Source organism: Lemur catta, chromosome 6 (genome assembly GCF_020740605.2).
Source record: "Lemur catta isolate mLemCat1 chromosome 6, mLemCat1.pri, whole genome shotgun sequence".
Taxonomy (NCBI): domain Eukaryota; kingdom Metazoa; phylum Chordata; class Mammalia; order Primates; family Lemuridae; genus Lemur; species Lemur catta.
In genome coordinates, this window is record NC_059133.1 from 776,542 (window position 1) to 791,799 (window position 15,258).

At 54.6% G+C, this 15,258-nt stretch overlaps 1 protein-coding gene across 1 annotated transcript in view; it reads right to left on the reverse strand.

Annotated features, from left to right (window-relative positions):
* MOV10L1 (Mov10 like RISC complex RNA helicase 1) overlaps positions 1 to 15,258 on the reverse strand; it is a 49,419-nt gene continuing 34,161 nt past the window's right edge. Inside the window, exons 16-21 of the mRNA XM_045554708.1 lie at positions 13,660 to 13,833; positions 7,342 to 7,491; positions 1,585 to 1,692; positions 819 to 867; positions 594 to 685; positions 1 to 412 (exon numbers count right to left, since the gene is read on the reverse strand). Of these exons, the coding sequence (XP_045410664.1) occupies positions 254 to 412; positions 594 to 685; positions 819 to 867; positions 1,585 to 1,692; positions 7,342 to 7,491; positions 13,660 to 13,833 (732 nt within the window). The 3' untranslated portion in view covers positions 1 to 253. The remainder of the gene's footprint in view (positions 413 to 593; positions 686 to 818; positions 868 to 1,584; positions 1,693 to 7,341; positions 7,492 to 13,659; positions 13,834 to 15,258) is intronic.

The following is a 15,258-nucleotide window of genomic DNA, read 5'->3' on the forward strand; positions in this document are numbered from 1 at the left end:
TTGGGGTTACTGGAGCATTTATTTCAGGGCAGGGTGGCAGTGACTGCCTGGTGGCAGGAACAGGCCAGCTCGTACCGAGGTTGGCAGCAGGAGCAGCTCAGAACGACCCCGTGGCCCCTCCTGCACACGCAGCCCTGTCTGCGAGACAAGGATGGCCCACGGGAGTCATGGGGACAGGAACGGTGACATGCGCTGGGCCAGGCGGAGCCCAGGGGTCCACAGGTAGGGGACGCGGCAGGGCAGCCACTGCAGATCACTGGGCTCCCGACGTTTCTCTGGTCTCGAGGATCCTGGCACCGCTGGGCGGCAGGGGCAGGGGCATCACCTGGCACAGCTGCATGTGGAGAAGCCGCCAGCGAGGGGCTCCTTTGCCAGTGTGGGTTTTGCAAGGTGCCATGTTCACTCGCTTAGGCTACACAGGGAAGAGCGGCACTGACCCGAAATGTCGGGGGCGGGGGCAGGTGAGCTGAAGGGGCCAGGCTGGGGCCTGGGGCTGTGGCGGTCAGGTGTGTGCAGGGGTGGGGGAGCAGGGGAGGTGTGGGGTTGGGCAAGTCCTCAAGCCCATCCCTTAGGAAGACAGAAGCAGGACTCACCTCTGCAGAGACTGCAGTTCGGAAGGCAGGTCGCAGCCCGTGTAGACCCCGTTGGTGAGGCTGTATTCCAGCAGAGCCCCGAAGCAGGGGTCCTGGGGGGACACAACCAGCCCGGTCCCAGCATGTCTCCAAGGTGGGGCCTCCCGAGCCCTCTCTCCTGGAGCGAGCCACAGCCCACAGCCCACGGCGCCCACAGCCCACAGCCCACGGCGTCCACAGACTCACTCGGACGAGAACGTGAGGGTTTCCCAGCACAATCAGCAAAGCTTTGGGTCTGGTGATTGCAACATTGAATCTTTTTGAGTTGGACAAGAAACCCAAAAAATATCGATCATCTTCAAAGCTATCTTCATTTGACCGTACCTAAACAACACAAAGGTAAATAAGCATGGTAATTTACGTTTTTTTGTGGGCATGACACATGAAAATATTTAGAAATGTTAAGTAGCAGTATGACCGCATTTTCGGTTCACAGAGGGGTGGGCAGGGAGCAGGAGTGGCCACATCAACCGTCTGCAGCCAGGGAGATGCCCCCCGCTAAGGGGTTATCTCTGGATGGTGGGTCTTAGGTGATTTTTTTTTTTTTGGATCTGAATTTTCTAACCTATCTGCAATTAACAGGTACTGTTCAATAAAGATAATTTAAAATAAGAAGTGGAGTCTGGGGAATTGATCTTGGTGTCTGCTGGCGGCCCCGCTGGAGCCGTGGCGTGGGCCGGGCGCCAGCCTCCCGGCAGCCCCCGCCTGTGCTCTGTACCTTCAGCACCATGTCCCTCCTCCTCCTGCATGTTCACTGCTCTGTCCTGGGTCCCTGCTCTCTGCTCTCCTTGCTCCTGATCTCCGAGTGTTTTCTCTAAGAACCTCCTGCAGTTGCTGCTGACGACGGTGCCCGGCCCGGAGGCTCCACCTGCAACTGCCCTTCTGCCTCCCTGACCTGCCCGAGCCCCCACCGCCAGGCGACTGCCACGCGCACTGAACACCGGACACCTACCGTTGAAATGATGATAACCAAATGTTCTTGCCCTTGAAACTCCTCTACTGATCCAACCTTTATATCCATCAGATCGACATTTCGCAGAAGAATTCTGATTTTCTCCACCTTTAAAACAGATTAAAAGGAAGAGTAACGGCAGCACGGTGCCATGTGACCAGTTCTTTCACGGCACAGTGAAAGCCAAATACCGACCCGGCGCAGCACTCTGCTCTTCACTTCCGTGTCCTCTTTCTTCAACTCTAAAGTGATTGGAACACAAAGCCTGACTTTAGGTAAACTGGGAAAGGGGTCAATAGTCATGAGGAGAGCAAGTTCATGGATGTGCAAGGACGGGGGAACCCCAGCTGGGACGTGAGAAGACGCATGGCCGCTGCCCACCTGGGATGTGTGTGTGGGTGGGACGGGGCAGGAACCCAGCGCTGGGGGGGCTCCCGGGACGCTAACAGGTTGCTGTGGCCCGGACTGCAGGCCCCACACCCAGGCTCGTGGCAGCAGGGCCAGGCTCCAGGAGCACCTCACGGGGTGAGGGGGTAGGGTGCAGCCAAGGCCTCAGCCGAGCCACTCTCTGAGGGACATGGCACCCAAAACCCTGAGCGCTGGCGTGTGGGCAACCACCAAAGGAAAGCACAGGAGGAAAAGGGACATCGTGAGAGCAGCTAGCTAACTCCACGGAGAGAACTTGCTCCTGAAGAAATGGAAATAACCGAGCAGTCTAAAAAGGACCTTAGGCTGGGCGCAGTGGCTCACGCTTGTCATCCCAGCACTTTCAGAGGCCACAGTGGGAGAATCACTTGAGGCCAGGAGTTCGAGACCAGCCCAGTGAACATACAAAAAATAAAAAATTAGCTGGGTGTAGTGGTGGCACCTGTAGTCCCAGCTACTCAGGAGGCTGAGGCAGGAGGATCGCTTGAGCCCAGGAGTTGGAGGCTGCAGTGAGCTGTGATAACACCACTGCTCTCCAGCCTGGGCCACAGAGTGAGACCCTGTCTCTATAAATAAATGAATACGTAGACAGGACTTTAAGTCAAGTATTTTTAAGACTTTTGGAGAAACGAATAAACCCACAAGTAAGAATAGGTTATGTTGGCAAAAAAATAAAAAAGGACCAATCTGAAATCTTCGAAAAAAGAGCACAGTAAATAAAATAAAGCTCGCTGGATAGAGGAGACGCTGAGCCACACCAGGAGGAGGGCTGGGGCAGTTCTCGTGGGCGCCCAGGTGGGGAGACACAGACGTGCAGAGGCCGGAAGGTGGGCTGAGAGGCCGGACACGTGCCCACCCAGCAATCTCAGAGCAGACACGGGGAGCACGGGGCATGTGGAGGGAAGCTGAACACTGTTCGGTTCACACCTCAACACGGTGCGGTGAGACGGTACAACACCAGAATAAAGGGAACCAAAATATGAAAAAAAGGCATTGCTTAAAAATGAACGAAAAACAAGTGAGAGAGGGCTCCCCAGCAGAGCACAGGCCGGGAGACGAAGGCGAGACATCTTCCGTGCACTGGAGAAACAGCTGAGCTGAAACTCAAGCCTGAGGTGATTAAATGAATGTTTTCAGGTAAGTTATAAGATAATTTGCCACTCACGGGCCTTTGCTGAAATAACTATTAAAAGATGAATCTCAGAAGAAACACAAACCTTGAAAGATAATCAGTGAGATACAAAATGCAAAGGTAAATAAAAAAACAAACCAAAAACCCAAACAGGTAAGATACATTGATAAACTGTTGCCAAGGAGAAAAAAAATACATTCTGGGGAGAAAAAGTGGAATTTCTAAAATTCACAAGGAAGAGCACAAAGCCCGTGGGGCTGCACCCCCCGCAGGCCGACGAGTCACGAAGCCCAGGTCACCGAGCCCGTGAGGTGCCGCTGGAGGGGGGCAGCAGGACCCGCTGAGCGGCGGGACACGCGTCGGCACGGTAAGGGCCGGTCACACGAGGGGAGACAAACAGCCCCAGCTCGTCCCCGAGCAACACCCCGCCAGCGGGTCACAGATCTGACTCGGGAAGGGCGCACGGAGACCTCAGAAGGGAGACAAGGAAACACTTCACAACCTCCATACAGGGAAGGATTTCTTAGATAAAAAACAAAAAGCACAAACCATAAAGGAGACTATCTATCTATTTGACAGCATTAAAGTTAAAAACATCTACCTAACAAAAGCGGCGGTGCAGGAGGCAGCTGCCACGGTCTCTGCGCACCTGCCACACGGAGCCCGTGCGGGAAATGACGACGCGCTGAGGGAACACTGAGAATCACATGCAGCAGCACCAGATGCGAAGCAGCGAGGAACGGCCAATACACGGGAAGGCTCTCAAGTCCCCGACCACCTCAAGGGACATCTCCCGACGCACCCGTCTCCTGTCTCATGGGACACCTGCCATGGGGTAGGGACCCTGACTGTGTGCGTCCCTGGAGACGAGGGCATCCCCCTGCGTGTGGGCTCGTGGTGATGGGACGCGGGGTGGGGCGGGGGCGTGGTGAGCCAGGCATTCGGGCTCAGCCTGTGGCTCTGGGGCTCCTATGCCCCTTCCCAGGCCAGGGGCCAGGCGGCGCTCACCCAGCTCGCCTGGGCTGTGCAGGCAGCAGCCAGCGGCTGATGCTGTGATGAGGGGACAGACATGGGGCACACGGCGCCTTCCTGCGAGGCACACGGCAGAGAGCTGCGAGGGCCTGGGCTCCACTGCGAGCACCGGGGCCCGCTGGGAGCAGCCCGTGGGGCCCTGCAGGAGGGGAGAGGACGACGGTGGGGGGGACGGGGCGCAGGAAGGGCTCCCTGCGCACAGGCCTCACCCTACTGCTGGGCTGGGGGCTCCCAGGCCACCTCCCTCCTGCCCACTGAAGACCTGACTTCACCACCTCCTGGCTGCTCAGCCCATCTGGGCAGACGAGTGACCTGCTCATGTAAGGAACTCGCGGGCCTACTGGGCGCTGGCTTCCGTGCTGCACACTGGGCAGGCTCCCAGCCAGTCCTTGAGGAAAACCATGGACTAGTGGAGAGACCCACTAGGCCACGGTGGCCGTGAATGGCAGGAGCCCTGGGAAACTTTACCCGGCTCAGGAGGCAGCGCAGGCCGCGAGGAGACGCCTGAGCAGAGTCGCGGAGTCCAGGGAGGGGCAGATGCAACTCTGCAGAGTGGACGTCCCCCCAGCAAGGCACAGGGTGGTGGCATGTGGGTCCCCGAGCTGGGTTCCGATGGGCTTCTGGCAGGTATAGCTGAACGGATCCAGGTCAGAACAAAGCCCGGCAAGACGGTGACAGCTGAGTGAGGAGACGGACGATCTGCCCCCCCACAAGCAACTGTGTGCTCAGGAAATCAACCAAAGACGCAAACTCGAAGAAGCGTTTATGCTTGAAAAACTGACCTCTGGGTGACCACAGTCTGGGGGCTCCTCCCCCAGGGGCGGGTGAGGCTGTACTCTGAGGGCCGACAGCTGAGCCCCAGCTGGGCTGGGCAGGCCCAGGAGACAGGAAGGGCCAGTGCAAAGGAGCAGCTGGGGAGACAAAACAGCCTGCGCTTCGTGCTCCCCAACGCGTGGCCCCCAGGCGGGCGGGTGGCACCTTGCAGCGCGGGTGTGGAGCATACGGCTGCCTCACGACCGGCCAGCCATGAAGCCGGGCAGACACTGGTGGCCCCTGGGACACCAGGCTTAGAGTAATAATGAAAAACTCAACAGGGACATTAGCTGTCACCTACTGTGGGGACGCTGCAGATTCAGTTCAGGCAGCTATTAAGCAAAGAGACAAACACAAACAAAACAGCAACAGCACACTCTCCAAAGGGGGAGCCATGATCCACGTTTGTTAGGATGTATTTTCTATAATTCCTGGAAGACATGCAAAGAAACAGGACAGTGTGACCCGCACTCAAGGAGAAAAGCATCGCCAAGACTGTGAGCACCTCCAGATGGCAGGTTTAGCAAAGGCTTCAAGAAGAAGCTATTGTAAGCATGTCCAAAGAGCTAAAGGAAACAGTATTAAAAAACTGAACAAAAGTGTAACAACTAAAAAGTCTAACAACCAAAGTTCACGAGAAGGGCTCCACAGCAGATACAAAATGGCAGGGAAAGGTGAACTCTGAAAACAGAAGACTGGAGAGGAAGGAACAGACACCCCTGGGAGCGTCCAGATACCCAGCAGCCCGACACACGAAGGACAGTTGCAGAAGGACAGCTGCTGCACCCCAGAAAAAAGTGTGAATACGGCCAAAAACTTCCTAAATTTGATGAAAAACATTAATCTACATATACGAGAACCTCAATAAAATCCAAGTAAGAGAAGCACAAAGAGATCTGCAGCCAGACACATCACAGAGAACTGCTGGAGCCCAAAGCCAAGTGCTGGAAGCAGCAAGAGACACTTGTCCCACCAGAGAAGGGCTGTTTCCCAGCTGAACCTCAGCACCCAGCGGCAGGGCTGTGATACACTTGAAAATGCTGAAAGAACAACAAAATAAATGCCAACCAAGAACCCTACAGCCAGCAAAACTAGTCTTCAAAAAGTTCAAAGAAAGACATCCCTAAATTAAACCCAGACTGCTGGTGGATTTAGGAGAAATATCCAAGGAAGGGCTTCAGTCTGAAATAACGCAACAGTAACTTTTTTGATCTCATAGGCCAACAATGAATTTTCTTCACTCATTTCCATCTGAAAGGATTTCTTACAATATTTACCACATCAAAAAAAAAAGCAGCAAGAGAATCAAGAGAGGTAGATTGGCGACTTAGCTGAGAGACAAAATGTGAAAGATTAAGTAATAATTAGGAGCATAAATGTGCTGCACTCAGAGATAGCCCCGCAGGTGCAGGACACGCCTGGGACATGACAGCAGGTGCCGGGCAGCGTGTCCTCTGCGTCACAGGTCAGGAGAGGCTGTGCAGCAAACCGCTCACAACCTAACAATTGAGAGACGGGGCTCTGGGTCTGAATTTGGCGCAAACCCAATTCCAACAGCTGTGTGACACTCAGCGAGTCAGTCGCCTCCCGAGGCCTCTGTAAGCACCTCTGTACCACTGGGAGAGCCGAGTGCTCACCTCGTGAGGTCCCAAGTTCAGAAAAAGGAAATGACATGTTTGAAGGGCTCTGCCCAGGGGGCTGCACACCAGCGTGTGCTCAGTAAAGGCGTCCTGGCACCCTGACGCCTGTGGGCTCAGCCTCTCCTGCTTTGCTGGTGCTACGAACGCCCCAGGGGCGAACGCTCCACGACTAAAATCTGTCTGTCTGGCAGGGAAGGTGCCTGCACCCCAGCACGGCTCTAGGGCAACTCTGAACACGCGTGTGCGTGTGTGTGTAGCTCCTGGTTGTCCAGCAAATGGTGAGTGTTACTGGGACCAGCACCTGGGGGCCAGGGATGCTCACGCCCTAGAATTATGTGACAGAATCACATGAGATGAGAACTGTCCCATTCAAAAATAGCAACAGTGCCCCACTGAGAGACTGGTTTAGAGCCAGGGTTGGCAAACTTTTTCTTAAAGGCCAAATATCAAGGACATTATGTAATCCCCATATAGACTTCTACAATGTAACCGTTTAGAAATACAAAAGCCATCCTGGGCTGTGGGCTGTAGAAAGCCAGGCAGCCGGCCGGAACCGGCCAGTGGGCTGCAGTCTGCTGACCTCTCCTGGGGAGCATCTTTCACGTGTGGCCCTGCTGCTCTGCCCAGCGAGCCCGTCCCTGCTTCCCACGGGCTCCAGGAACTGAGCAGGGGCCGCAGGGACCTCCCAGGGCGAGGCTGTCTGAGCGAGAGTACCTGCTTTCGGTAGGGTGTGATGACACCGATGTCGCTGGCCGACACCTGGCTGGAGACGCTCCTCACCAGGAGGCAGCAGTAGCGCATGGCCTGGACGGCCTCCGCGGGGTTGAACCAGGACGGGCTTCTCCCTTCTCGAGCCTCGTTGCCCTGCAGGAATCAGGAGAGAAAACGTCACTACACTAGGAACGTCTGCCGAGGGCTGCAGCCACTGAGCTGAAGTCGGTGCTGAGAACACACAAGGAACATGGCAGACAGCCCTGCTCTCCGCAGAGTTTATATCCCAGCAGGGCAGATGTTGTCACATCGTCACAGAGCTGGGAGGTCACTTGCAACTGTGCCAAAGGCTACGAAGGAGAAGGACTGGCTATAGGGACCCATCAGGCAGGGACTGACACACAGGAGAGAATGCCAGGGAGGCTCCTTTGTGGAGGCCGGGCTTGTGCTGCGTGAAGGGTGTGCGGGGACTGCCTGGCAACCCGCAGGATGTGTGCCGGGAGGGCCTGCAGGGCCTGACGCGGCCGGATCCCAGCACGCCAGGCCAGGGAGCCGTGGCGAGAGCACATGGCACAGCCCGGCGAGGAGGCCGCCAGTCACGGCCGGTCCACGGTGGCTGCGGCGAGGCCGTCGCAGGCCAGGTGCTCCCCACTCACCCCAATTCCCACTCGCCCTCAGCTACACCTGAAGCACCTTGTACCGTCCTCGAGCGTCCCTATTCCGGAGCAGAGGGTCCTGCTCACCTTGAAAACGCTCTTCCTTAAAGATCGTGAGACGCACTGCCGAAGACGGACAAGCAGGCCAACAGAGCACAGCGGAGAGTTCAGAAGTGAACTCTCGTGTATGTGGTCAAATGATTTGTGACAAGGGTTCCAGGACCAATCAATGGGGAAAACAGTTTTTCAACTAATGGTGTTGGGAAAACTGGATATCTGCGGGTAAAAGAATGAAAATAAACCCACACCTTACACTATATACAAAAATTAATTCATTTAGCACTCTGGAGGCTGAGGCAGGAGGATTGCTCGAGGTCAGGAGTTCAAGACCAACCTGAGCAAGAGTGAGACCCCGCCTCTACTAAAAAATAGAAAGAAATTATATGGACAACTAAACATATATATAGAAAAAATTAGCCGGGCATGGTGGCACAGGCCTGTAGACCCAGCTACTTGGGAGGCTGAGGCAGGAGGATCACTTAAGCCCAGGAGTTTGAGGTTGCTGTGAGCTAGGCTGACGCCAAGGCGCTCTAGCCCGGGAAATAGAGTCAGACTGTCTCAAAAAAAAAAAAAATTAATTCAAAATGGACCAAAGACCTAAGCGTAAGACCTACGCCTACAGAACTCTCAGAAGAAAGCACACAGGAAAGCTCCCCAGTACTAGATTTAGCAATGATTTCTCAGATATGAACCAAAGCCACAGGCAACAGCAAAAAAAGACTACATCGCAATTAAAATTTTCCATGAGAACGATACAATCAACAGAATAAAAGGATAACCTATGAAATGGGAGAAAACGTTTGTGAATCATATATAAGGAGTTAATATCCAAAATACATAGGGAACTCTTAGAATTCATTGACAAAAAAACAACTCCTGGGCTCAGGCGATCCTCCTGCCTCAGCCTCCCGAGTAGCTGGGACTACAGGCATCACCAGGCCCGGCTAATTTTTTTAAAACATTTTTTTGTGGAGATGGGGTCTCATTATGTTGCCTAGGTTGGTCTTTTTTTTTTTTTTTGAGACAGAGTCTCGCTTTTTTGCCCGGGCTAGAGTGAGTGCCGTGGCGTCAGCCTAGCTCACAGCAACCTCAAACTCCTGGGCTTAAGCGATCCTACTGCCTCAGCCTCCCGAGTAGCTGGGACTACAGGCATGCGCCACCATGCCCGGCTAATTTTTTCTATATAGATTTTTAGCTGTCCAAATCATTTCTTTCTATTTTTGATAGAGACGGGGTCTCACTCTTGCTCAGGCTGGTCTCGAACTCCTGACCTCGAGCGATCCACCCGCCTCGGCCTCCCAGAGTGCTAGGATTACAGGCGTGAGCCACTGCGCCCGGCCTCCTAGGTTGGTCTTGAACTCCTGGCCTCAAGTGATCCTCCCACCTTAGCCTCTGAAAGTGCTGGGACTACAGGTGTGAGTCACCGTGCCCGACCCATACAATGGAATATTATTCAGCTTTTAAAACGAAGGAAATTCTGATATGTCCTACAGCAGAGGTGAACTTTGAGGACTGTGTACTAAGTGAAATAAGCCAGACACAGAAGGACAAATGCCGTGTGATTCCACTTACATGAGGTCCCCAGAGCCGTCAGATTCTTAGACACAGAAGGTAGAATGGTGGCTGCCAAGGGCTGGGGGGAGGGAAGTTATTATTTTACGGGTACACAGTTTCAATTTTGCAAGATAAAAACGTTCTGGAGATTGACTGCAAAACAATGTGAATATACTTAATACTTTTCACTTAAAAATGGTTAATATCAGTTTTATGTTACATGTGCTTTACCTCAATTAAAAAAAGTGAACACCAGATGAAACAGTAAGAATTTACTAATTTTCAGGATGTTTTTGTTATTGTTAAGCCATATATAATTTATCCCTTTAGATTTATAATAAATGATTGAAGTGCCTTTAAAAAAAGCTTAATGAGGCCGGGCGCGGTGGCTCACGCCTGTAATCCTAGCCCTCTGGGAGGCCGAGGTGGGTGGATTGCTTGAGGTCAGGAGTTCGAGACCAGCCTGAGCGAGACCCTGTCTCTACTAAAAATAGAAATAAAAATCATCTGGACAACTAAAATATATATACAAAAAATTAGCCGGGCATGGTGGCGCATGCCTGTAGTCCCAGCTACTTGGGAGGCTGAGGCAGGAGGATCGCTTCAGCCCAGGAGTTTGAGGTTGAGTGACGCCACAGCACTCACTCTAGCCTGGGCAACAAAGTGAGACTCTGTCTCAAAAAAAAAAAAAAAAAAAAAGCTTAATGAGATGGAAACTTACAGTAGAACTTCTAAATTGATCAGAAAAAATTCAATGACGTGCAACCAATCAACTAGAAAAAATAAGGAGAAAGAGGAAACACAACAGGTAATAGGGCAAAGACGAAGGAATAAGTGGAGTCACCAGACTGGGCCGATGAATCTCATCAACACCTTAACTGCTGTGTGAGCTGCACTTAACTCATGCTAGTCTTGAGCCTGGGGCTTCGGGAACTGTATGTAACTCAGAGGTCTCTTTACTTTGGGAGCCGTGTGGTGCACAGGCAACTCACGTGCCACGCTGTAGCATACGTGTTACGTGATGGCTGGACCCCTGGGCAAAACCCTGCAGTTGGCTTTGTGAAAACCTTGTTGATGTTCCTATTGTTACAAATAATATTGACAATTGCATATAACGCATGCATAGAAAACAATAAATAACAAATTTTTCATTAAATTAGAAAGGATCATTTTGTTTTTGAAGTTTTTATTCTATTTTTGTAATAAAACACCATGGCCCCAAAGAAAAAATGTTTTCCCTAGTGTGGCAGTCAAGGTGTTAAAAGTAGTGACTCCCAAATTGGATTCTGCTTCTAAGAACTACAACTAAGACGAAATGACAAAGAGCGAAAACAGAGGCTGAGGAAACACCAGGTATGAAGAAGGAAGTGGCAGGGTTAATATCCCAAGGTGGAATTCAAGGCTGAAAACACAAAGTACAGAAGGGCGTTAGTGAGGAAGATGAAACAATCAGTTGTACACATGCAACACAGCAGTTAAATACGTGAGGCAAGAGAGGTTAGGGATCCTAGGAGAATCTGAGGAAAAGCACAACTGCAACGTGAGACCTCACGGCCTTCGCCCACGAGGGTGCACCTCATGGACGGATTCCAGGTCAGGACACGTGGAGCTGAGCTCGGCGTCCACACGAAGGACCGTTCCCATCCCCAAGACAGGGATGTGACGTTCTTGGTGTGCCCTCAGCACCTACCAAACTGACACCTAAGTGGCCACAAAGTTTTAAAGGCAGTAACTTGAGTTTACAGGCCAAAATCCTTGACCAGACCTAACAAAATTAGAAACAGAAAAAGAGGTGACCAAATATTTCTTTCCTACTTGAAAATTAAGGAAAAAAAGCTTCTCTATCACTCTTGAATCAAAAAAGAGAATCCAGAAGAAGCCCTGCTGTCCGGGGAGCAGGGCAGGTGGGCGCCGCGCACGGCGGGAGTGGGGACGCGGACTGACCGCTCACCTACAGGGAGTCTAACACAGCAAGGTAGGTGCAGAGACATCCGCAAGGTGAGTCAGGACGAGGAGTTAAAGACAAAGCTGAAAACAATGAAGCAGAAGACGGGAAACACGCGGGAGCCAGAGGCCAGCGCACCTTTTCCGCAAGGACCAGGCAGCACTGCTCAGCTCTGCCAGGGCCGTCCTGCTGCTCAACGTGTAAGAGCCTGAGACCAGCGGGCCTGCCTGCAGTGCCCTCCTCGTGGTGGTAAGGCCACAGCTGCCTGGGTGGCCCATCCTAGGTGTCCTGTCGGGAGCTTGAGGCACGGGTGGGCACAGCCGCGAGTGCACAGGTCCCTCCCGAGCCCCCCAGGCACGGCTGCCCACCAGGTGGGGAGCGGGCGCACGCTCGGGGCGGGTGCCAGGGCAAACTCGAGGGGTGGATGGCGAGTGTGCGGGGAAGAGTGGGCACCAGGCCCGGGGTGAGGCCCTCTCTGCCCCAACAGCAGGGCCACGCGCTCTGAAGCTGAGCCTTGAGGAAGCCGTGGGGCCCACTGTATCCTCAGGGCCCAGCCCGGAGCCTCGCACGTAATCAAGCACTTGGAAACCACTAACTTAATGTTCCTGGGCGCTTTGTTCCACCCTCTTAGTCTGTTTTTGTTCAACAATTTACTGTTTTTATACTGTATACTTTTATTTACTGTAACTTTGTAGTATGTTCTGTTACCTTGGGGACTAGGTAACTCCTTTTTCTTTTATAAAACTTTTTGCACAGTTGCAACTCCATTCTGTAATCATTTCCCCATGAAAAAGCCCACTGTGGTTCTTACTGAGATTGCCCTGAAGAGGTGGATTCATGTGGAGAACTGACAACCGCAAACACCACCCTCCCCACACACCAGGGCACCAGCTGAACCTCACACACAAGTCGAGCTCTGCAGTTTGCTCCAGATGATCTGGTTTGTCTCGTTAGGCCCGTTTCTTACTTAGAGCCATTCCCTTTACTATGTTTTTTTTCTTTTTTTAAGAGACAGGGTTTCACTCTATCACCAGGCTACAGTGCAGTGGTATGATCACAGCTCACTGCAACCTCCAACTCCTGGGCTCAAGCGATCCTCCTGCCTCAGCCTCCCAAGTACACATCACCACACCCAGCTAATCTTAGAAATTTTTGTAGAGGCCGGGCACGGTGGCTCACGCCTGTAATCCTAGCCCTCTGGGAGGCTGAGGCAGGTGGATCGCTCGAGGTCAGGAGTTCAAGACCAGCCTGAGCAAGAGCGAGACCCCATCTCTACTAAAAAAATAGAAAGAAATCATCTGGCCAACTAAAATATACATAGAAAAAATCAGCCGGGCATGGTGGCGCATGCCTGTAGTCCCAGCTACTCGGGAGGCTGAGGCAGGAGGATGCTTAAGCCCAGGAGTTTGAGGTTGCTGTGAGCTAGGCTGACGCCACGGCTCTCACTCTAGCCTGGGCAACAAAGCGAGACTCTGTCTCAAAAAAAAAAAAAAAATTTTTTTTGTAGAGACAGGGTGTAGCGACAGGGTGTAGCTATGTTGCCCAGGCTAGTCTTGAACTTGGTGAGGCCCGTGCTGCCTGCCTGTCTGTCCTGCCAGCCACTGGGACACTCTGTCCCCAGGGAGACGGCGCAGCAGTGGGTGGTGCCGTCTGTGGTGGGTGCGCAGCCTGCGGCCCAGCTCCCTGGGTCCTGCCCGCCTCCCCAGCCTCCCAGCTGACCCCGAGCCCTCGACACCTGCAGGGCTCTGTGGGCCTGGTTCTCTCCTGCCACCCAGCGCTCACCTCACGCCAGCACTGAGGAACAGTGCCTGTGACGCCTGCCCGCGCTGGGCACCCGCCACTCCGGGGCCCTTTGTGTGGGCGACTCACCTGGCAGGCGGTGTCGGCACCCGCGCGGAAGGGACACAAGCCCTCTGACCGTGTTCCGCTCTCTAGGGACGTGCGGCATCTGCCCCCCCAGGCACTTGGCGAACACCTGGCCACTGACTCCCTCAGGCGAGACTGGCACACTGTGCCCGAGGCGCTCGCCTGTGATCGACGACCTCCCACCACAAGCCCCACGTGGCACCCAGACCCGGCCACGTAACAGTTCCAAACACAACTCACTCTCACGCCGTGGAAGACGAGAGGGAAGCCTTTCTTAGGTAATTTCTCCCAGCCCAGCAAGGAGGTCACCACTTCGGGGTCTGCACACACTTCCAGCTCCCGGTGGTAGAACAGCCGCGAGGGCAGCGCCAGGAGCGCAGCGTGGGACCTGTAGTTCTTCACGAGCTTCGTGACCTGCAGGAGAGGACAGGCAAGGGTCACACGCAAATCAGCACACACTGCTTCTTTCAGGGGAGAGAGGTCTGCGTGGCAGATGCGAGAACCACCGATCTCCACCCGAGGGCAGCCTCCCCGTGCCCCCCGAGCCCGCAAGTGCCACCTGCCGCCAGACCAGGCCCCTCAGGTCCATTTTAGTAGAAAACATGAACATCGGGAACAGAGCAGATGGCCTCTCTCCCCTCTCCTGTGCTTGGGCGCAGCCGAGGAGCCTCCCCAAGGGCACCCGGAACCCGGCAGGCCGGGGGCAGGCTGAGCCTCCCTCGCCCGCCGTGGGCCTTGCCCTGCACCCGCTGTCTTGCTCCCCTGGCCTCAACACAAACCCCCATGAGCCTTGTCTCAGCTCGGCCGCAGGGAAGGAACAGCTCCCAGGCTCATGGACTGAGCGACCCCGCGAGCTCCGGCAGCCCTGCGCAGGCCTCATTGTGCCCGCACTGAGGGGCGTCACCAGCACGTGGAGCAGCCCTGCGTGTGTCTCCAACTGCCTGGCACGTGCACTTGGCGCAGGGCCGCTCCCCTTGCTCCCAGCGTGAGATCGGCCCCAGACTTCTGACTTGGGGATCAAACTTTAACTCAGTGATTAGAACATTCCAGCCTCCGAAGTGCTACTCGGACGCCAAACTCCATCTCTTGTCACAGCAGCTCTGCTTCAGCCGGGCGAGGGCCGGCCATTCGAAAGGGAAAGGACGCCTGTGTCCTGCCCCGGGGTCCCCTGGCTGCAGCCAGTCTGGGAGAAGGGCACAGGGTGAGGCCACAAAGCAGCGCAAAGCCTTCGTCTCCTGTGGGTCAGGGGTCTGCCTGTGCCGTGGCCACACGCTGAGCATGTGCCCTGAAGGTCCGGGTGGGGACAGAGGTGGCGGCGCACTGGCCTCCTGCCATGGCGGGGTGGGATGTCAGCTCCTCTGTGTCTCGAGGGTGGCACCTCCCCCCACCCCGAGAGAAGTGGCGGGCAGGTCTCTGGCACGGTGGTATCTGGAGCGTGAAATGCACCTTCTGCGGCAGCAGAGCTCGCGGGCGCCTCTAGGTCCAGCCATTGTTTATAGCCGCTGTCTCTTCCTGGGGGTGGTCCCCACACGAGGCCGCCTCAGCCTGAACACCCCCAGCCCCCACTGCTGGCAAATGAGAACAGGTTCCAATCCTCCTCCCTGAAAATCTGCCCACAGTCATTGCACCTCACCTCCTGGTCAGCGTCAGCCCCAGTGACAGAGGCCGATAGACGCCTCCTTCGTGTGTGTCACAGGGGTTCGGAGAACACGCCACTGGGCTCACTGCTCAGTGCAGGACCCCACGGGCCCGAGCGCAGCATGCCGGGGGCTCCCAAAGGCGCTGACGCCGAAGTCTGAGGTCGGCTGAGCACCCAGCCCTGTGCTGTGAGGGGCACTC